General features: G+C 34.9%; 3 protein-coding genes and 1 long non-coding RNA gene across 6 annotated transcripts; 2 read left to right on the forward strand and 2 right to left on the reverse strand.

Moving 5' to 3' along the window:
* Positions 1 to 763: 763 nt before the first annotated feature.
* Positions 764 to 2,653, reverse strand: LOC132172127 (uncharacterized). Of its 2 annotated transcripts, XR_009439122.2 has the most exons (3): positions 2,376 to 2,653; positions 1,503 to 1,630; positions 764 to 1,286 (listed from the first exon to the last, which is right to left on the reverse strand). It is a non-coding gene; the product is annotated as an uncharacterized LOC132172127 (long non-coding RNA). The 2 variants fall into 2 exon arrangements; XR_015912940.1 differs by lacking the exon at positions 1,503 to 1,630.
* Positions 2,654 to 3,299: 646 nt separating this feature from the next.
* LOC148583957 (TMV resistance protein N-like) lies at positions 3,300 to 11,451 on the forward strand. The gene is made up of 5 exons (XM_088519065.1): positions 3,300 to 3,897; positions 9,087 to 10,197; positions 10,817 to 11,092; positions 11,180 to 11,302; positions 11,374 to 11,451. Exons 1-5 carry the CDS (start codon positions 3,410 to 3,412, stop codon positions 11,449 to 11,451), a joined length of 2,076 nt encoding a protein of 691 aa, XP_088375191.1. The 5' UTR covers positions 3,300 to 3,409.
* An 827-nt stretch (positions 11,452 to 12,278) lies between these two features.
* LOC132163750 (uncharacterized) lies at positions 12,279 to 13,553 on the forward strand. Its single transcript, XM_059574121.2, has 2 exons — positions 12,279 to 12,763; positions 12,848 to 13,553. Exons 1-2 carry the CDS (start codon positions 12,341 to 12,343, stop codon positions 13,511 to 13,513), a joined length of 1,089 nt encoding a protein of 362 aa, XP_059430104.2. The 5' UTR covers positions 12,279 to 12,340; the 3' UTR covers positions 13,514 to 13,553.
* Positions 13,554 to 14,141: 588 nt separating this feature from the next.
* LOC132164022 (uncharacterized) lies at positions 14,142 to 19,290 on the reverse strand. Of its 2 annotated transcripts, XM_059574429.2 has the most exons (7): positions 18,770 to 19,290; positions 17,856 to 18,068; positions 17,603 to 17,746; positions 15,945 to 16,064; positions 15,778 to 15,864; positions 14,891 to 15,336; positions 14,142 to 14,399 (listed from the first exon to the last, which is right to left on the reverse strand). In XM_059574429.2, coding segments are annotated over exons 1-7 (1,524 nt in total). In that variant the 5' UTR covers positions 19,283 to 19,290; the 3' UTR covers positions 14,142 to 14,398. The 2 variants fall into 2 exon arrangements, with proteins under 2 accessions (XP_059430412.2, XP_088375292.1); XM_088519166.1 differs by lacking the exon at positions 14,142 to 14,399 and having other exon boundaries at positions 14,890 to 15,336.
* Positions 19,291 to 20,861: the final 1,571 nt, after the last annotated feature.

Consider the following 20,861-nt stretch of genomic DNA (forward strand, 5'->3'; position numbering starts at 1 on the left):
TGAATTTGGATTGTCAAGGATTATTCATGATCACTATTTCAAGCTAGAGTCTGTACGAAATGCTCCATTTTGAAGCTTTGTAGTCTCCAAGGAAGAAAATAGATAATTTTTTTTTTGAGGGAGTGCGCTTGGTTTTGGGTGAATAGGAAACCTGCTTTACACACATGATCACTTTTGCTGGGACACTTAGCTGGTGTTTTCATAATGTTTCTAGATACCCATCTTAGAGGAGTCCACATTGTAAAACCATCATGGATCTCAAGCATTTTTGTAAATCACATTCATTTCTTGATGGGTAATGGTTGTCTTAGTTCAATTTGCAAATGACCATTTAAGACAATGTATTTACACTGTACCGACTCAAGTATACTCCATAAAATCAGTTGCTAAAAATCTCTACAAATTTTTGTAATATTAACATAGAAAAAAAAAAAAGATCCATTGAACATCATGGGGAAAATAAATGGAGAGGGAGGGAGGGAGCTTGGTATTTACACTGTACCGACTCAAGTATATATATCTTTTGGTTTGGTTCTTATGTGAAAAATGGGTAGGTTTAAGTCAAATTGAAATGAGAAAAATTCAATTTTTTTCATTGTTTATTAAATTGACATTTGTGATTAAAAAAATAATTTTCACGTAAAAGAATTTCTTCCCACCATACATAGTTGAAAGGACAAAAGTTTCCTCCAATATGGTGCAAAATCAAAATGCAATCTCCAAACCGATTCAAGAAGCTGTACCAAATCAAAACAAAAGGACAAACATGCAATGGTCAGACAACATTAATTAAGGAATAATCAAACTTAACAAATATCAAATTTAAACAATTTAATTTGGGAAATTAGAGAAATTGATCAAGTCATTCTCTTGCTTTCTATCTACATCAAGTGTAATCTTACGAAGCAAGAACTAATGAACAAGACCATCAAATTCCCCAAATAAATTTTACATTATTCCACATTTCCACCCAACCAAACAAGACCCAAAAATTTGACAACAAACGAGTTAAACGACACCGTTACATAGTCGAAGAGGTCACAGAGGCAAGAGCGACCTCCTCGTCATCGAAGCTCCAGAGATCAGCCACCATATTTTCCTGAGCAGCGTTGGGCGGTGGTGGTGGCGACTGGCCATCGTAGCACGGAATCTGATAGAACTTCATGAAGTTCTCGTACGCCATCAACTCCTCAGAGAGCTTCTGCACCTCGTTCTCTTCCTCAACAAAAATAATTGGTAATTTATATCCTCAACCAAAACTATTAGTTGAGGATACAAAGTAGTGTCTGCATTTTAGAGCACATTGTTTATTAACTGGCTAAAATCTGCAACAGAATGAATGGTACAAACATAAAAACAGAAAACTACACATAGCCCCAAGTAATCAAGAAAAACGAATAAATAAATAAGAACTATAATCTGCAAGTAATAAATCTTTATTTTTCCTTGGTAGTGAACAAAAACTCCAAGCAAGCAATTATTCATATAGCTTGGGAAAAAACCTTTTGCATGTTTGAACACCCGAACAATGTTGTGAGTTTTAGCATCCCAAACTCGTATAATACCATCCTCCGATCCAGAAATTAATAGATTTCCACTTGCACAATATGCTAAGCAAGTAACAACCTTGCTGTACAAAAATCAAAGAATGAATTTGTGAATTAAGAGATCATATAAGCTGATACTACCAGAACACAAAGTTTACTGTCACAATTTAATGAGAGGTTGCTGTCTTATGTAAAACGTGCAACAATCTTCCACTAATATACTTTGATTAATGGAATAGAAAATATCCAATTTGATGATAAATAAATTAGGACAGTTGAAAACCACCAAAACTGCCAGCTTTCTCGGCATCAAACCAAACAAAAACACATCAAAGACAAGGAAGCCGAGAAAACAAAACCAGAACCCTAATCAGAAGCAAAAAAAATCAATAATAAAAAGATTTAACAGGGGGATTTGATTAATGGATTATTTTTGATCAAAATAATCAAAAATGCAAGTAACAACCTTGCTTTACAAAAATCAAAGAATGAATTTGTGAATTAAGAGATCATATAAGCTGATACTACCAGAACACAAAGTTTACTGTCACAATTTAATGAGAGGTTGCTGTCCTATGTAAAACGTGCAACAATCTTCCACTAATATACTTTGATTAATGGAATAGAAAATATCCAATTTGATGATAAATAAATTAGGACAGTTGAAAACCACCAAAACTGTCAGCTTTCTCGGCATCGAACCAAACAAAAACACATCAAAGACAAGGAAGCCGAGAAAACAAAACCAAAACCCTAATCAGAAGAAAAAAAAATCAATAATAAAAAGATCTAACAGGGGGATTTGAGTTTATAAGGAAGAAGACACACCAGGATGAGATCGAAGAGGGTGGCTTGGTCGACCTTGACGAACTCGGCGTCGCAGGCCTTGAGGTCGTCGGAGTGAGAGAGACAGAGATGGAACCTTGCGCCGGAGTGAGAGAGACAGGAGCGACGTACGGAAAGCTTCGCCGGTGGCCGAACAACTCGCCTGAGGAGAAAGACGATGAGCGCGGGAGGGGTGCGAGAGACAGAGGATTTTTGGATCTGAGGTTGTGGATTTTTGGATCTGAAAGGGGGAGCGAGAGACTGAGAGATGTGAATTTTTTTTAAATTCAAACTTTTATTTATTTTTTAAAAAAATGCCACATAAGAGGGAAGTTTTATTTATTTTTTAAAAAAATGCCACGTAGGAGAGAAGTTGGTTTTAAGTTGGGTTTGTGTTTAAATCTCTCAGTTCTTATCATTATGAGACACCGACCTCAGGCTCACCAACTGTAATAGTGCTATGGGCGTTGGATCACATTAATTTTCTCCTCCAAATAAAGTTACGTGTTCCGTGTGGGAGGTGCCAAGAATTTTCCGCGTATGCTTTTTCTCATCTTTCAAGATTGTTTATTAATTAATTATAAGGAAGTTGCCAAGAATTCTCTTCTTTCTTTGAAGTTTGAAGAGTCATTTAGCTTATATTTAGGTCATATTGGAGAAGTTTATGTTTCGATTTTGTTTTATAATTTTTTTAAATAAAAATTTCGGTTTTAAAAAGATTAAAAAATTTCCTTTAAAAAAATCTGAATGCATGCTTTTTTTTTAGAAAGTTTAGCTATCTCTTTAATGAGTTAAGATTTAATTGATAATATAAATTAAATTTTTAAATAATAAAGATTAGATGCATTTATATAAGTTAAACATCTCCTAAATTAACAAGAAAAATAAAAAAACCAACTTAATTGAAATCTTAACTCGTTACTCTCATTTTATCCTTTATATAATTTTAGCCTACATATACATACAGCACTCGTTACTCTCATTTTATCTCTAGAACGTACGTAGTAATCAGGCTTGCACACAAAATCGCTTCTTTCATGGCTTTCCCAGCAGTAGCTTCTTCTTCTGTCATTATCCGTCCATGGCATTTTGATGTGTTCTTGAGCTTTAGAGGTGCAGATACCCGCAACAATTTTATTACTCATCTATTCAAGGCTCTAGATCAAACGGGAATCTATACTTACGTGGATGACAAACTTGAAGGAGGAGAGGAAATTTCATCGGCTCTTCTCAAAGCCATCAAAGAGTCGAAGATTGCAATAATTGTACTCTCTGAAAACTTTGCATCATCCACATGGTGCTTGGACGAGCTGAATGAGATCCTTGAGTGTAGAGAAAACAATCAACAAACTGTTCTGCCAGTGTTTTACAAAGTACTTCCCTCAGACGTACGATATCAAAACAAGAAGTTTGGTGAAGCCTTGGCCAAACATGAACGTAGATTCAAGAAGGAAATTGTGCAAAGGTGGAAGGAAGACCTAGAGAAAGTTTCCAAATTGTCCGGCTACCATTTGACGAAGGACAGGTATTTCTGACCTTTTATATATATACATGCAAAATAATTTATTGAATTAATGTAGTAGTCGCTTGCACATGGATAACATTAATTGGATCGTTCTTATAGCTTACTTATGCATGTGTAGCACATGTGAACTATTTTACACAAATAAATGTTAACTCACTTCTAAAGTACTTATAGCTAGCTTGTTTCCTAAATTGTTGTGTTCAAGAAATTAAATTTATTAAATTATTTTGTTTAGGACCACATAATTTACTTAAATAATTTATGGATGATCTAATTGTTGAAGATGAACTTTGCATTTATTCTTGTATGCAAAGATTCAGATGTTTGTAAATATTTAATGGAATTTGTAAAAATACACATGTTTGAATCTTTACAATTTATTTTTTTCAAAGAAAAAATTAGAGTATTTTGAAATTTTGATAGAATTTAACCAAAAAAAAAAAAAAAAACTGACAAATGGGTGACATTACAAAATAAATTAAAAGTTCGATACACTAAATTGAGAGTTTTTAAACTTTGGGAAGTAATTGCAAAAGTTTTTCAATATTTTAAAAGTTAAGAACAATTAAATTATTTAATCTGAAAAATTTGGTAAAAATAAAGAAAGCTTCGATTCTTAAAACTTTGAATAAATCCAAATTGAATAGTGCAATACTGCAAACGACTTAAGATAAATATACATAATTTAGGGGATAAGAACTTCTATTTTAAATAGTTTTTATTATTAAATATTAAGTTTTCCTTAATTAAGTTATACGAAGCACATATATTTTGAAACTAAGATGTCATTTTTTTATTTTTTTTTGTCCCCAAGAGATAGCCCAATTGGCTGGGACCACGCCTAATGAAGCGGAGGTCACTAGTTCGAATCTTCCTCCCCTCTCTTGTGCGGACATGTCAAAAAAAAAAAAAAAAAAAAAAGATGTCATTTTTTTACATCTATATCAAGATGAATGAAATGAAAGCATTGTCCGAAAAATGAAAGATAAATTGAATTTTTTCAGTCAAAATTATTGGGTGGTTTACACTATTTGAAATTTAACTCACAAATTTAAGCACTAATTAAAGAGTAATTCTAGGTGGCCTACTTGTGTCCCATTGAGAATGATGTGTCTATTAAAATCATCATTTGATCAAAATTTAATAATGATCAATCACAAGCCCAATGGTAATTTTAATTGGTACATCATTCTTAATAGGACACAAATAAAACACAAATAGACCACCTCTAATTACTCCTAATTAAATGCAAAAGCTCCAACTTGTTAAAAATTGGTATTACAATTAAATTTTTAACACGAAAATGTCATGCGGCAGTGAATAAAGACAAAACTAAAAAACATAAAGAAAAAGGTCACTCTGAGCCTGCACCCTTCTCTCCGCCTTTAATAAGATTTCCTATGTAACTAAGGCTGACAATTTTGACACAATCCACGAACACGACACGAAGTTGGCAGGTATTGGGTTTAGGTTTATCGGGTTTGGGTCTTAATCGGGTCTACCCGATTAAGACCCGGCTAAATTCATGTCTAGCGGGTTGACCTGGTGGGTCCACGGGTCAACCAGTCAAACACGTTTAAATTAACGGGTCTGGCGGGTCAGTCGGGTCTTGAGTGACCCGCTAGACCTGTCACCAATTACAAAAAAAAAAAAAAAAAACCAAGCGTCTAAGTGTTGTAACCCGGACCCAGTAATGGTATAACCCTAAAAGTCCTAATTCCTAAACACACTCTCACGACTCACCCCACTACCCAGCAGGCAGCAGCCGCCAGCCCCCCCCCCCCCAACCCAAACCAACGACGCCGAACGACCGGACTGTCTCTCCTCTCTCCCTCTCCGGCACTCCCTCTCCCTCTCGGCTCTACCTCTATCTCCCTCGGACCCTCTCTCATCTAAAAAGTGTGGTTTTCACACCCCTGCAGCCACAAGCTCCCCCCCACCCAAACCGGCGACCGGACTGTCGCTACGCGATTAAGGTCACAACACTTTTCTCATTCACTTTGTTTCCCATAATTTTGTTTCAATTTTCTCTCTATTTCTCTATCTATCTACCTATCTATCTATATCTATCTCTCTGTTTGGTTGCCGAGAAATCAATCCCCTGCAAAATTAATTAAAACTGATAAATTTATTTTAAAGTTACAATACCATCAGGAAAAATCAAACAATAAATCAAACACTATATATATATATATATACCTGCAGTATATTGGACAGGGAGAGAGTGTCGGAGACTCACCTGGGTTCGACGCCGCCTGAGTGACACAGGCCGCCGGGAGGGAGACAATGCCGGCCGGAGTAGAAGAGAGAAAAACGAGCGAGGGAGAGAGGAGGGCGTACGTGCGCGTGGGAGGAGCTAGAAGCAGAAAGAGAGAACGCCGGAGGAGAACCAAACGGTCGGAGCAGGAAGAGAGAAAAATCGATGTTTGGGAGGGGTATAGTACTGGCGCGCTGGTGGAGGAAGAAGAAGAAGAAAAAGGAGAGGAGAAATTGCGGGAAAAGAAAAGTAATTAAGTCCCTGCAGATGGTGAAAAATATTAAGCCCCAACTAGTAACGTGCCACATGTGGCACGTTACTAATTGGTAACGTGCCACGTGCCACGTGCCAAGCGCCATGTTACCAATTTTACTATTTTGAATTTAATATATATATTAAATTTTGTTACTTAATATAGGTACCAATTAATATTGTTATCTAATTTTGTTAACCAATTTATTAAATTTTGTTACTTAATATTGGTACAAATAATTAATATTATTAATTAATTAATAGCCATAAATTAAAGAATATAAAGCACATATATATAATAACCATATATAGTGAAAGCATTGCATAATTTTTATTATTAATTAATAGCCATATATATTTTGTTACCTAATATTAATTAATAACCATAAATTAAAGAATTCAAAGCACATATAATAACCATATATAGTGAAAGCATTGCATATAAGAGACAAGAGCATTAACTAGTTTTATAAAATTTTAATGAGTTTGAATATATCTCTTAATATATGACGACATCTACCAATTATATATATACCAATTAAATTTTGTTACTTAGTATAGGTACCAATTAATATTGTTATCTAATTTTGTTAACCAATTAATTAAATTTTGTTACTTAATATAGGTCCAAATAATTAATATTATTAATTAATTAATTTTTGACATGTGAAATAATGGCACGTCAATAATTATTGACGTGTCGTTTTCACACGTCAATAATTATTGACGTGTTAAAATGCCACGTCAATAATTATTGACGTGTCAAAATGTGACACGTCAAGAAATTATTGACGTGTTACATTTGATAGGTCAAGAAAATATATTGAAAATAATAAGAGAAAAAAATTATATAATCACATATTTAAAAAAAAAATACTATATACTTAAAACTAAGATAATACATATATGTATTAATATTCCTATAATATTGAAAACGTGATATGTATTAATACTATATCACTTTAATTAATAACCATATATATTTTGTTACCTACTATTAATTAATAGCCATAAATTAAAGAATATAAAGCACATATATATAATAACCATATATAGTGAAAGCATTGCATAATTTTTATTATTAATTAATAGCTATATATATTTTGTTACCTAATATTAATTAATAACCATAAATTAAAGAATTCAAAGAACATATAATAACCCTAAGCGTGTAAGTGTTGTAACCGGGACCCGGTAATGGTATAACCATAGAAGTCCTAATTCCTAAACACACTCTCACGACTCACCCCACTACCCCAGCAGGCAGCAGCCGCCAGCGCCCCCCCCCCCCCCCCCCCCCAACCCAAACCAACGACGCTGAACGACCGGACTGTCTCTCCTCTCTCCCTCTTCGGCACTCCCTCTCTCTCTCGACTCTACCTCTATCTCCCTCAGACCCTCTCTCATCTAAAAAGTGTGGTTTTCACACCCCTGCAGCCGCCAGCTCCCCCCCACCCAAAACCGGTGACCGGATTGTCGCTACGCGATTAAGGTCACAACACTTTTCTCATTCACTTTGTTTCCCATAATTTCGTTTCAATTTTCTCTCTATTTCTCTATCTACCTACCTATCTATCTATATCTATCTCTCTGTTTGGTTGCCGAGAAATCTGTCGTTGGTTTAGAAAATGTGAGGGAAAAACTGGGTTTCTGCAAATCCGAGTGGTTTGCGTTTAATTTTTGGATTTGACCTGTTTTAAGATCTGTGGGGTTTGACGATCTCCAGAGCCATCATTGTTTGTGTCTTATGAGTTTGTTGGTGTTTCTTTGTATGGGTTTCTTAGATTAAGTTTGGAGTTGTCTGCTTCGAGTGAGTAGCTTCTGTTTGGTTGCTGAGGAAAAAAGTGGGAAGTAAAAGGACATGGGAATTTTTTTTTAGTCTACATGCTCAGTTTACCAGCGCATGGGTCGTGTCGGGTCGTGTCCGCCCGATCGGACCCAACTATGTTAAACGGGTCGTGTCGGCTTACCTGGATATTTTTCGTGTCAGACCCGTTAACCTGATTAGCTAAATGGGTCGTGCTCGTGTCTTGGGTAATCGGGTCGCGGGTCTTAGCGGGTCCTAATCGGGTCTACCCGATTACCCGTTTTTCCAGCCATTGTAACCATGATTTAATACAACATAAGGTCATTTTACATAATCTAATATAATTTCTGTTTTAGTACTACAATCATAGGCGACTTAACACTTCATAATATAATTAAGTTTTTAGCACCCATTTCAAATAGCAGGATCTACCTGAATGTAATACTTAATTATTATTGAATGGTGCAAGATGAAACAGTTCAATTTACTTAAAAATTAAACATTTTAAACAAAAATAACCCCTTCTGATACATAAAAAAGAAAATTAGAACAAATGCAATTACATTTTAGAGTAAAATGCTAAAAACACTTTTGATATCAATAAGGCAAAACCAAATTCGAGAATGACTGAAAAGTGAAAAGTATGAGTCTATTTACAGGAGGACATGTGATCAATCAATAGGAGGATTGAGATTTGTGGAGGGAAGGATTAAATCATATCTTGTTGCCTACCATTTTCATTTGTTACAAAGAAAAAAAAAATGTATGTAAATCTTGCTCCTGTATCTTTTCATGTGACTACTCCAACTCATTTAATGTTTGTTTGTTTGTTTGTTTTTTTTTTTTTTTTTTTTAAATCTTTTGCGTTGGTAGGAATGAAGCTGAATTTATAAATGAAATTGTTCGAGTGGTCTCAAAAATGCTAAGTCCTTCAAGCTTAAACGTCCCTGCCAATTATCCAGTTGGAATAGAGTCTCCTGTTAAAGACATCAATGCACTTTTAAGTATTGGAAAGAGTGACAAACGAATGGTAGGAATATTTGGAGTTGGTGGAATTGGTAAGACAACTATCGCCGAAGCGATCTATAATTCGATTGCTCATCAATTTGAAGATAAGTGTTTTCTTGAAAATGTTAGAGAAAATTCAAAGCAAGAGTATGGTCTACTCAAGTTGCAAGAGAAACTTCTTTCTCAGATCCTACGTGACCCAAATTTGAAGTTTCGCACTGTTAATCTAGGAAAAGATGACATAAAGAAAAGGCTTCGCATGAAAAAGGTTCTTTTAGTTCTCGATGATGTGGATGATTTGATCCAATTAGAAGCATTATCCGGAGATCTTGATTGGTTTGGTTTGGAAAGTAGAATCATCATAACAACTAGAGATAAGCATTTATTAGCTACACATGGAGTTGATTTAAGACACAAGATGAATGAATTGCAGGACTGTGAAGCTCTTAAAGTATTTAGTCGGCACGCCTTCCATAGTGACAAACTTAATGACGATTATGTGGAACTCACAAAACATGCATTATGTTATGCTGGGGGCAACCCACTAGCTTTAAAAGTGGTAGGTTCAAATCTATATGGAAAAGGCATAAATGTTTGGAAAAGTGAATTGGAAAAGTACAAAAAAATTCCCCACACAAGAATTTATAATGTTCTTAAAATAAGTTATGATGGATTAGAGGAAAATGAGAAAAATATTTTCCTTGACATTGCTTGTTTCTTCAAAGGAGAGCATGTTTCATATGTCACTCATATACTCGACAGCTGCGATTTCTATGCACATGGTGGTATCAGAGCACTTATTGATAAGTCTCTAATACATATTCACTGTGGTAATTTGGTCATGCATGACTTGCTACAAGATATGGGTAGAGAAATAGTTCGACAAGAGTCACTCAACAAACTTGGCGAACGCAGTAGGTTGTGGCATCATGAAGACGTCCGTTATGTACTAGAAAAAAATGTGGTAAGACTCATAAAAACACCCTTTTAAATGTACATTTTGCAAAAATTGATAGAAAAATATCCACATACTTGCGCACACACATATACATGCACCATCCATCTCAAAACAAACTATTTGGATGTACTTCAATCCAAAAGAATAAATAAATCATCAATGAAATTGTCTTTTACTCTATTTCAAAGATTGATATAGTTTTTATGAGTACTGTGCTTTTTATTTTATAAATATAGAAATACTTTTTATGAGTATTTTACTTTTTATATTATAAGTAAGTTAGAATAATAAGTTAATATGAGAAAAAAAAAATTGACATCTTGAATTTGATCACTTACTTTAAGACATTCTAATAATAAAAGCAAATTATCTATTATGAAAATCTTAAAAAAAAAAAAAAAAAAAAAAGCAACATAGGTTGCCAAATTGATGGAATATAAGTTTGCTTCATTTTCATAAAATAATGTGTGTATATATAAGAATAAAATTATAATTCTATATATATATATATATATATATATATATATATATATATATATATATATATATAAGAATTTGTTATAATTCTAGCAAGTGATAAAATATGAAAAACTTCATGTTTTGATTTTGTTGACACACTTATGTATTGTCTTAACAGGGAACAGAAAATATTAAAGGCATATTAGTGGACTTGCCGGAACGAGACTTGATACAGTGGAAATCCAATACATTTGAGAACATGAAAGGGCTTAGATATTTTATATGTCGTAATGCAGAGTTTTCTGAAGAGCCTACTTATCTCCCTGATGAGTTAAGAGTGCTTGATTGGACTGAATATCCTTTGCAATCTCTACCATCCAATTTTCGTGGACGGAAACTCACTATTCTACGAATATGTAATGGCCACTTCAAAGGAGTCAAGGAAGGATTTAAGGTATGATTGATATTTTTAATGTTTTTTTCTTTAGAATTATGTTGTAAACTTCTTTGAAGCTTATTTCATTCTATTTTTATTTTGCAGAATTTACCAAACCTGACTAATATGGAACTCATTGGACTTGAAAACCTAACTGAAATTCCTGATATTTCAAGAATCCCAAATTTACAAATATTACATATTTCTGAATGCAAAAGTTTAGTTAAGGTTCATGACTCTGTTGGATCCCTTGATAAGCTTGTCTGGCTGTCATTTTTCTATTGCTCTAACCTTATTAGTTTGCCAAAAAGCCTCAAGGTGAAGTCTGGGGGAGGTCTTTATTTTCTATGTTGTTCAAGGCTCGAGACCTTTCCTGAAATTGAGTGTAAAATGGAACTATCTGGTATAACTTTAGACATATTTAAATGCATAAACCTTACCCATCTTCCAAGTAGCATTTTTCAGTTGAAGTTCATCTTGCTTTCTGTCTCATGCTGTCCAAAACTCGTTATGATTCCAACAAATGTGAGGGATGAAAGACAATCCCCAGAGGAAAGTAGAGATTTATTCTTATCGCCTCCTTTACTGAATTCAAGCATTTCCGATGTTGGTTGTTCGTTTTCGGCACAAACAGGACTGAAGCTTGATAGAATTCATGCCTCTTTTGATATCTTAACCATATCAGGGAGTGAAATTGTTAGTCTGCCTGCATGGTTCAAAACATTTGTTAGATTGAGGGTGCTTCGGTTGGAAGGATGCAAGCAACTTCAAGAAATTCTAGAACTTCCAGCAAATATAGTAGAAGTGCGTGCCTGTGGATGTGTTTCATTGAAAAGTTTTCCACAAATATCAAGAGAAAATCAATTCAATACAAGTCAGTTGCCATCGTTAGAGTGGATTGACTTGAGTGACTGCTATAAAATGGCTGACAAAATAGGGGAGGTGGAAGATTTTGTATTGGATAAGGTATGTCTCTCTCTTATGTACGTGTTTGTATGTGTCTTGGTTTATGGTTTATGCTTATGAAAATTCATGATATTCGTTTAATAGGTACATTATAAGGACTCTTTTGCTGGTGGAATTATATTTCCTGGAAATAAGATACCAGATTGGTTTCGCCATCGTATGGGCTGTCCAATGGGGAGTCGCACATGTATAATGGATATTAAAGGGCTCCCTCATTTGGATGAGATCCAAGGAATTGTTTTTTGTGCTGTTCTTCAACCCTTTTCTAACCGCATCATCAATGAAGATGCTCGGTTTACGATGAGGAATAGAGGAAGAGATATTCATAAATTGAGAGATTTCATTGATATGAAATCAAAAAATGTATGGTATGAGTACTTCTTCCAAGAATCTTTTGAGCTAAAAGGGGATTGTTTGCAAGTTAGGTTGGTTACAAATCCAGAGTTGACCATCAGAAGTTTCGGAGTTCATATTATACACAAGCATGAAGAGAATGCGAACGATCATCCAGATATGCCCCTCGTGGAGTCTTTCTCTTTTGATGAAATTAATCATGACTGGAAAATTTCATCCATACATGATGAATCAGATGAAGAATGTGAAAATTCAGTAGGTTCACTTACAAAGGATGAATCAGATGAAGAGCGGCTTGAATTGAGTGAGTGCGCTAAAATGGTTCAGAAAATAGGGAATGATCAGGTGGAAGAGTTTTTATTGGAGAAGGTATGTCTCTCTCTTATGTACATGTTTGTATGTGTCTTGGTTTATGGGTCATACTCATGAAAATTCCTGATATTCGTTTAATAGGTACATTCTAAGGACTCTTTTGATGGACGAATTTTTTCTGGAAATAGGATACCAGACTGGTTCCGCCATCCTATGAAGTGTCGAATCGGGTGGAGTAACTCATGTATAATGAATATTAAAGGGCTCCCTCATTTGGATGAGGTACTCATACAAGGAATTATCTTCTGTGCTGTTCTTAAATCCGATTTGTGCTCCGGCAACGCCGATTGTGTGCATTCCGCCAAGTTTACGATGGAGCATAAAGGTATAGAATTTGATAAAATGAAAGATTTCAATTATATGAAATCAGAAAATGTATGGTATGAGTACTTCCAAGAATCTTTTGAGCTAAATGGGGACAGTTTGCTGCAAGTTAGGTTGGTTACAGATTTTCAGTTGTCCATCAAAAGTTTTGGAGTTCATATTATACACAAGCATGAAGAGAATGCAAACAATCAGCCAGAAATGACCCACGTGGAGTCTTGTTTCAGTTTTCGAGAACTTGTTAATTGTTTCCCGAAAATTTCATCCACACAGGATGAATCATCCACACAGGATGAATCATCCACAGAGGATGAATCAGATGAAGAAAGTGAAAATTCAGAGTGTTCAATCATAGAGGAGTCAGTGGTGTCAGAGGTGAAAAGGCTTGCAACTTGGAATCCAGTTGTTATCCACAACAGATAAGGAGTTCTTTTTCAGTTACAATTTGGTATTTTCTCCTGAAATTTTGGGAACTATGTAGTAATTATGGACTTTTTCCCTTCCTATTCATGAATTATAATTTCCTTGAGGAAGTTTTCTACATGGTGTTTTTTAATCAAATTGTGTGCTCTTTATGTGATTTAGAAATTTTAGTACTTATGGTTTTTTTTTTTTTTTTTTTTTTAGGGTAAAACTCCCTCCTATTGCTCCTTTAGTGTCAGATTCAATATCCTTTTCATAGGTTTGAATAAATTTTCACAAGTGGCTTATAATTTGCTTAGAGAAGCTCATTATTTTGTCTCTAAACAGGTTGAGATCATTCTTTGTTATTTTCTTAGAATCTTAATCCGTATGTTATAACTTGATTGATGAAAGTTGCTACTTTTTTTACATATTTAAAATCGCAGTTTATTCTTTAAAATTATTATAATTATTATTATTATTATTGTTATTATTATTATTATTTTATCAAAAAAACACCTACTTGCATGCAATTTGAAAACACATTTTCTACGTTTTTCAAATTACAATTTTTTAAGAACGCAATCCCAAACAATCTATATTTTTACAATTTTATTTAAAATTATACTTTTTATTTATAAAATCGCAATGACAAATATACCCTAATTGTGTAACGGACTTTAAATCTGCACTTGATGCAGATAGATGCCCTTACCATAACTTAACTACAAGTACAACAAAGTGAATATATAACACCAGTAAATTAAGGTACTGTGGTTTCTAAAAATGTACAAATTCAACAACAGGAATATGATACACTGCCGGTCAATTCCATTCATCTCTCGAGCATCATTTTGGAAATGTGAAGGCGTCTCATCTTCAGATGGCAGAAATATTTGCATTCAACCTACAGAAAGCCGCAGAGATGTGAGGCATAATACATGCCCACCAAAATAAAACAAAAGAACATAATATGCTTCAATAGAACTTCAACCAACGTCATAGCATTGGGAAGTGCTATATATACCTATAAAAACATTGATTCATTCAAGCCACATTTAAAGAGTGAAAATATATAACTCCAATCTGTTTAAAGGACTCCATGTTGGTTAAGGATGTCAGAATTGGAGGCTCCAAACTCAGAAATGGAAAAGGTTTATGCTTTTAAGAATAAGTTGAAAATTTTAAACCAGTTCTGACCACATTCCTCAAATGAGAATTATGTTTTAGCTTCAATATAGATGGAAAGATTTGTCATTTCAAAATTCCAGATCAGAAGTTATCTTACTATGACAAGTTTTTTGGCAAAAAGAAAAAGGTGACAACAGAAATCAAATGTAAAAACTTGTTGTAGTGGTATCATTGAGAACAAGTACAAAAAAATTGCATGTAACTTACTAAAGCCATCTCTTTTGAGGGGTTACATCCTTGGATCCAGTTAAATGTCGCCTTCTACTCTTTCTTGAAGAATCTCCAAGTTTTTGCCTCGAAGATGAAATTGAATCAGATTTCCAATTTGTAGATATTTCTTTAAGTGGACTTATTGATCGAGATTTTGAGCTCTGATCTGTTGGTCTCACAAAAGAACCTGAGGATTTTGCTGGCGCTGACATCTGGTTTCTTGTAGAAGAAGAGTAGCTATTCTTAACAGAAATTACCTCAACTTTAGCAACAGGAGCATGTGGTTGATTCGAAGGGGAAGAGTCTGAATCAGAAGATGAAGGGCTAGTAGTACTATCCATATCATATAGGAGATTTTCTGCCATGTGTGGACGCTGCTCATTGTTTGAGTTTGAGTCTGAAGAAGGAAACGTGGATCTCCGAAGTCTAGTAAAGTGAACCACCTGCTTTTAATTATACTATTAGTTACAAAGTTCAGAACATAACGACCAAAATTTTATTAGACACAACATTAATTACATGGAAATTCTTCAAGTAAACACAAGCAAATATTGTTGCACATTGCTCATTGCAGAGTTAGAGCACATGCCTCTTTTTTTCTAAAATGCAAAACTTATTCACATTGAATTTCAGATGTGTAGAAGGAATTCAAACCCTTTGCTAAGTCCATTAGAATTGATGGACCTTTTTACATTATAAGCAATTTTTCCATCATTTCATGTGAAAGGGTACTGCATAATATTACTAGATCATTATACACAACAAAAACCTAGAAAGGGAATGAGTAAAAAGGGAATGGAGGGAGATTGTAAATACTGCTTTTACTTTTTTCAATGAACTCCTCAAACTCTACAACCACTAGATTCCTGCCACCTGCTATTTACCTTCTGTTCTAGGACAACCATGTCCTTCTTTAGTCTTGTAATTATCGTGTTTTTCCTACGTATAATGTCTTCCAACTCTGCAATCCTCTGTTATAAGGGATATGGATTAAGCAAAGAAAAATTTTCGGTAAGGACGAAATTCAAAGGCACTATAACTGAAACATTACCTTCGAACCAGCAACATCAGATGAGTGGAGTAGAGTGGTTAGCTCCTTTATGGTGGCATCCTTCTCTTCACAGTCCCGCTTGAGGTTGTAACTGTCTTGTTCAATTACTGAGGTGTTCATCTGAGAAAAATGCACCATGACATTCTAATTTACAATATGTATATAGTTACACCAATTATCTTTTTAACCAGCCTTTGTTTGATCACCACCACCACAATGACTCAATGAGGTTTGATAAATGAGGTATACTGATAGAACCAATAGGAGTAAATGAAATGCATGAACAAGAAAAATAGTGCACATTTGCCACCCAAAGTAACGAACCTGGTCTATTAGGCTTAAGAACTTTGACTTATGAAACGCAAGCATGTATGCAATTACTACCATTTACAAACCTGATCGATATCTAATCTTAACTATGAGATTATATTGTAACAGGCAGGGGCGGACCTACTTGTTGCTTTGAGGGGACGAATGTCCCCCCAAAGTTTTTAAAATTTCCCCCAAAGTATATGGTTTTTTCAAGTTTGTCTCTCTAAAATATTATATTTGTCCCCCCAAATAATATTTTTGTTCCATTTTGCTCCCCTCTTGGCTCTTCCAGCAGAGAAACCTACAAAGCTCCTAGTCTTTTTTTGAGGTCATAGACAAGATAGCATAGCAGGCTGCAAGTGCAGTGACAACTTTTCTTAAGCTGCAGAGAGAAGTACGAAACTTTAAATAAAAAAATTCACAAAAAATCTGACTTTGTAACTAGTTTTCAAAACTTGAAGTTTTTAGATAGAAATATTCTATAAAAAAGTTATAATTTGTCAAAAATGTCTCCATATAGACCTTACTCGTTGGCTTCTAACAAGATCTCTAATTTGGTTTGAGATTTTGAAGCAACTTTACTTGGCTTTGAACTCTATCTAGACTCTAGCGCCATGTCTCTTCTCTGCCGACTGCCATCAAACTCATTACCTAAATGTCTCTTCTCATATAGTCATATTATCATTCTCTCCTCTACTCAGATTATAACAAATGAAAGTTATTGTTCTTTGGATTCAGCCTCTCATTTTATTGCTCATTGCTAAACAGCTAAAAAAGTTGAAGCTTTTTTCTCTCTTCTCCGCGACTCTGCCATCGAACCTACAAAGCTCCCGTAAGGAATTCGACACTCTGTAAGGCATTATCTGTTTTTTTATTTTTGTTTTTTATGTGTGTATATGGTGTAGAGAACCAATAAGGTTCTTGGGAGAGTTATAGATTTCTTTCTTTTTTGTTTTTTTCCTACAAGGGCAGAGGCTATCCGACTACAGCAATATTTTTTTTTTAAGAAGGTAACCTTTTATATTTTTTCCATAAAATGACTAGAACTGTCTTTACCCGCATAATTTGCTTTAGTTTTGTAAGTTGCCCTTGTGTGTTATGATTAATAGATATTCTAAAATAATTTTATAGACATAACTTTTGTATATATTAATGACTTATAATTTACTATGAAATTAAATTTGAGACTTCTTTGTTTTTATTTTACATAAATACACACAAACGTGCATATATAGAGAAATTATATATATCTATGTACCTTCGTCCCCCCATACTAAAAGTCCTGGTTCCGCCCCTGGTAACAGGGAAATTCAGAATTAGTGTAATGCTATTGAACCTCCCATTACCTGGATCTCACCAGAAGATGCGACACTTGAAGCCCAATCTGACAAATCAGACATGCGGCGCTCCTCTGGTTCTACTTTGTTTGAGAAACCTAATTTATATTGGAGCATCTCCTCCCCAATGGAGGCTTTCCTAACAGAGCTACCCTGAAACCAAACTTAAGATTCAATAAGGAAAATTCAAGCTATTTAGCAAGGACATTCACTAGCTGCAATTTAATAGTACATTTACAAATTCATAGAAATAAATTATTACCACCAACCCATTATACAGTACACGATGTTGATCACAAAACCAACAACCACAATCAACGAATGTGATCTGATCAGAACCAAAAGCGTCATTACATAATGACTCCACATTCTTGGAGAATGCCATCTCGCCCCTACTACCCAAGTGATCCCTAGCATTATTCACCTGCTCGCACAGATTGTCAAGCTTCTTTTGCATGCTTGACAGCACCTGATCCTGAAGCAAAATTCGCACACCAGAGCTTAAACCACATAGGTCATTGAAACTTTCTCCACACACTGACAGATGAAAAGAATTGAGGTGGGGCGTGAATAGAAAAATTAGACAAAATTTCTATCAATTTGGACTGAAACCAAAAAAAAAAGAATATCAAAGCATTCAATTCTATAAAATATTCTCAAAAGAACACAAGTATATTACAGATAGATGCAAAAGGGGAAAAAAGGAATAATTTACTCAATGATAATAAGTTACAGAACGAGTAAACAGCCACACTAAAAAAGAAAGGTACACAAACACAATTGTAGAACACACTGAAGTTAAAACATACCCATAAGCAGAACCACACAATTAAAAACCCTAATACATGTAATTAAGCATAAAATGAAAAACAACCTAACCAATTGATTTACCAAAAAACTTAATAAAAAAAAAAAAACCGGACAGCCCAAGAAACTGCAGAACCATAGCAAATGGGGAAATCAGGCGCAAAATCAGCAATAAATGGATTTCAAAACCATACCCATTTCTCAAATCAAGCACATACTAGTAATTACTGAGATATCTAAGTTGCCCTAAAAACTCTATAAATCATGCATTAAACCAGCAATTAACAGAACTAAACAACTAACTACAACGTACACGATTCAATGCCTTGAATTAATCCTTATGAAAGATTAAAAACTCTAATTACTAACCCTAAGCTCCACAGATTTCGTAAGCCGCCAAATGAGTCGGTTTTTCTTCGACTCCGCAGCGGCAACGCCGATCACCGCCACAATGAGGAACCTCTGGACCGGGCTGAATAGCTCCCAAGCAACAGCCTCGTCGCGGCTCAAGCCGCCCCCGACAGCCCTAGCCGAGCTCGCCTCTTCGGCATTGACGAGCCGCCCCTGGAGGGACACCCTGGCCATCCGCTTTGGCGGAGCGGGGATGGGGTAGCTCGACTGCGCAAAGCCGCCAGTGGAGAGCCGGCGCGAGGACGGGGAAGAGAACGGCGCGAGAGATACCAGAGCCGGAGGCAAAAACGCGTGAGCCGCGCATTCGAAGCCGTGATCCTGGTCGGCGGATTCTTCCATGAATGAAGCGAGTGAGAAAGAGAGAGAGATCAGGAGGAGCGTGATTGTTGCGACCGTTTCATTGAATTTGCGCTGTCCTTTCAAAAATTTTGAACTGAGATCTGAGAGGGAATTTGGGAAAGCACATAACATGGAAGGTGAACGTTGGCTGCTTTAACACGTGTTAGCCTACTATTTTCTTTCTTTAATTCATTATATAAAAAATTAATTAATTAAATATAGAGAATTTTTATCCATTCAAATGGTGGAAAATAGATTTAGTTTCCAAGTAATTATTTATTTACTTGAATGCATAAGCAAGAGTATCTCTTTCCGATACGGATGGACTAATCACTAATAAATGCATCAAACCATTCATGCCATTCCTCCAAAAGTAGGGTTACATTATTGGTAATATGAATGAGTATTACCATGAATACAAGAAATTAGAATAGAATGACCTTTTTTATCTATCTATTTGGTGACAATATAAAAATAATCAAATTTCCTAAATAATGAAACCAGAATTTCGACCAAATTTTCTAAAATACGTACCCTTACTTGTAAAGATAAAATAAGAATAGCACTCTATTCTCCTAGTTGGCGCCGCACCCAACCATCTTGCGAGGGTGGTCCGATAACTGCAACCATTCTTAATGCGTCATTCGTGGTGGTCACACTACCTCTGAAGTTTTAGTTGGGGTTGCCAACCAGCCAATAAAAATGACGATTGGTTTTTTATGATAGTATTTTGAGACCTATTTCATTAATGAGAGAATACATATTCCCTATCATTTTGAAATGAATAATTATTTTTCATTTTAGAATAATAGTTATTCTTAAGAAATAATTATTTCTAGTAATAGTGGCGCAAAATACGTTGGTTTTTTTTTTTTTTTTTTCTTCAAAGGGTGAAATAGGGGAATTACAATGGGAGAGGGGTATGGTCTTTCCACTTCAAAGGCAGCAAGTAATTCTATCTATTCCTTACAGTGGTTTTAGGGCCGAAGCTCCGTTTTCCTTATCTCCATTTCACAAAACAAACAGGTCCTAATTCAGAATAGCGGGCCGGAGCCCAAGCAACATGGGCTTCGAGCTCAAGTCCAATATTTTCTGATGCATTTCACTTTAGCAAAACAAATGCTTTCTTTTTTCTTTTTTCTTTTTGTTTTTTGTTTTTTTTTTCACTTAAAAAATGAGGTGACTTTTCATTATCTTATTTTTTGTTAGACGACTGTAATTCAATTTAATGATATTATAGTGAATATCAGCCATTAAACCAATACTTGTAAAAAAAACAAAAAAAAAAAAAAAAAAGTTAATTTTTATTACCACTTTAACTCTATTATGACCGTCTATACCAATCTACAGCATTAACAAACAATTCAAAAACAAAACACTATATAAAAACACTTTTATATCGCAATACTTTTTCAAAGAACAAAAAAAAAAAAAAGGTACAAGTCTGCCCTAAGAGAAGGTTCATGTAGCTTTGAAGGACCCCAGCTTGTAAAAGTAATGTTCCTTGATGAGACCCCATGATACAGCTGTGAACGTCCCCAGACGCAAGTCTATAGCCTCTCTCTTGAAGGATAATGACGACAGCTATGACATGGTATTCATTTCCATTAAATATTAGGGTAATAGTAATATAGGGGGGGAGCTGGATAGTGACTTGTCATTTGCATCCACATATGCCCACCCCATGTCTCCATCTACCTCCTCCAACTCA

Source organism: Corylus avellana, chromosome 8 (genome assembly GCF_965113065.1).
Source record: "Corylus avellana chromosome 8, dhCorAvel1.hap1.2, whole genome shotgun sequence".
NCBI classification, from domain to species: Eukaryota; Viridiplantae; Streptophyta; class Magnoliopsida; order Fagales; family Betulaceae; genus Corylus; species Corylus avellana.

Bases quoted from the DNA above. Each gene is read 5' to 3' on its own strand.
- LOC148583957 (XM_088519065.1), top strand. From the start codon at position 3,410: ATGGCTTTCCCAGCAGTAGCTTCTTCTTCTGTCATTATCCGTCCATGG. The intron at 10,198-10,816 runs AAAACACCCTTT...TTGTCTTAACAG, and splicing joins AAAATGTGGTAAGACTCATA to GGAACAGAAAATATTAAAGG. The intron at 11,303-11,373 runs GTTCATGACTCT...TAACCTTATTAG, and splicing joins AATGCAAAAGTTTAGTTAAG to TTTGCCAAAAAGCCTCAAGG.
- LOC132163750 (XM_059574121.2), top strand. From the start codon at position 12,341: ATGAGGAATAGAGGAAGAGATATTCATAAATTGAGAGATTTCATTGAT. The intron at 12,764-12,847 runs GTATGTCTCTCT...TTCGTTTAATAG, and splicing joins AAGAGTTTTTATTGGAGAAG to GTACATTCTAAGGACTCTTT.
- LOC132164022 (XM_059574429.2), bottom strand. From the start codon at position 19,282: ATGTTATGTGCTTTCCCAAATTCCCTCTCAGATCTCAGTTCAAAATTT. The intron at 16,065-17,602 runs GTAATGGGAGGT...CATTTTTCTCAG, and splicing joins CATCTTCTGGTGAGATCCAG to ATGAACACCTCAGTAATTGA. The intron at 15,865-15,944 runs GTAATGTTTCAG...CCCTTATAACAG, and splicing joins CTGATGTTGCTGGTTCGAAG to AGGATTGCAGAGTTGGAAGA.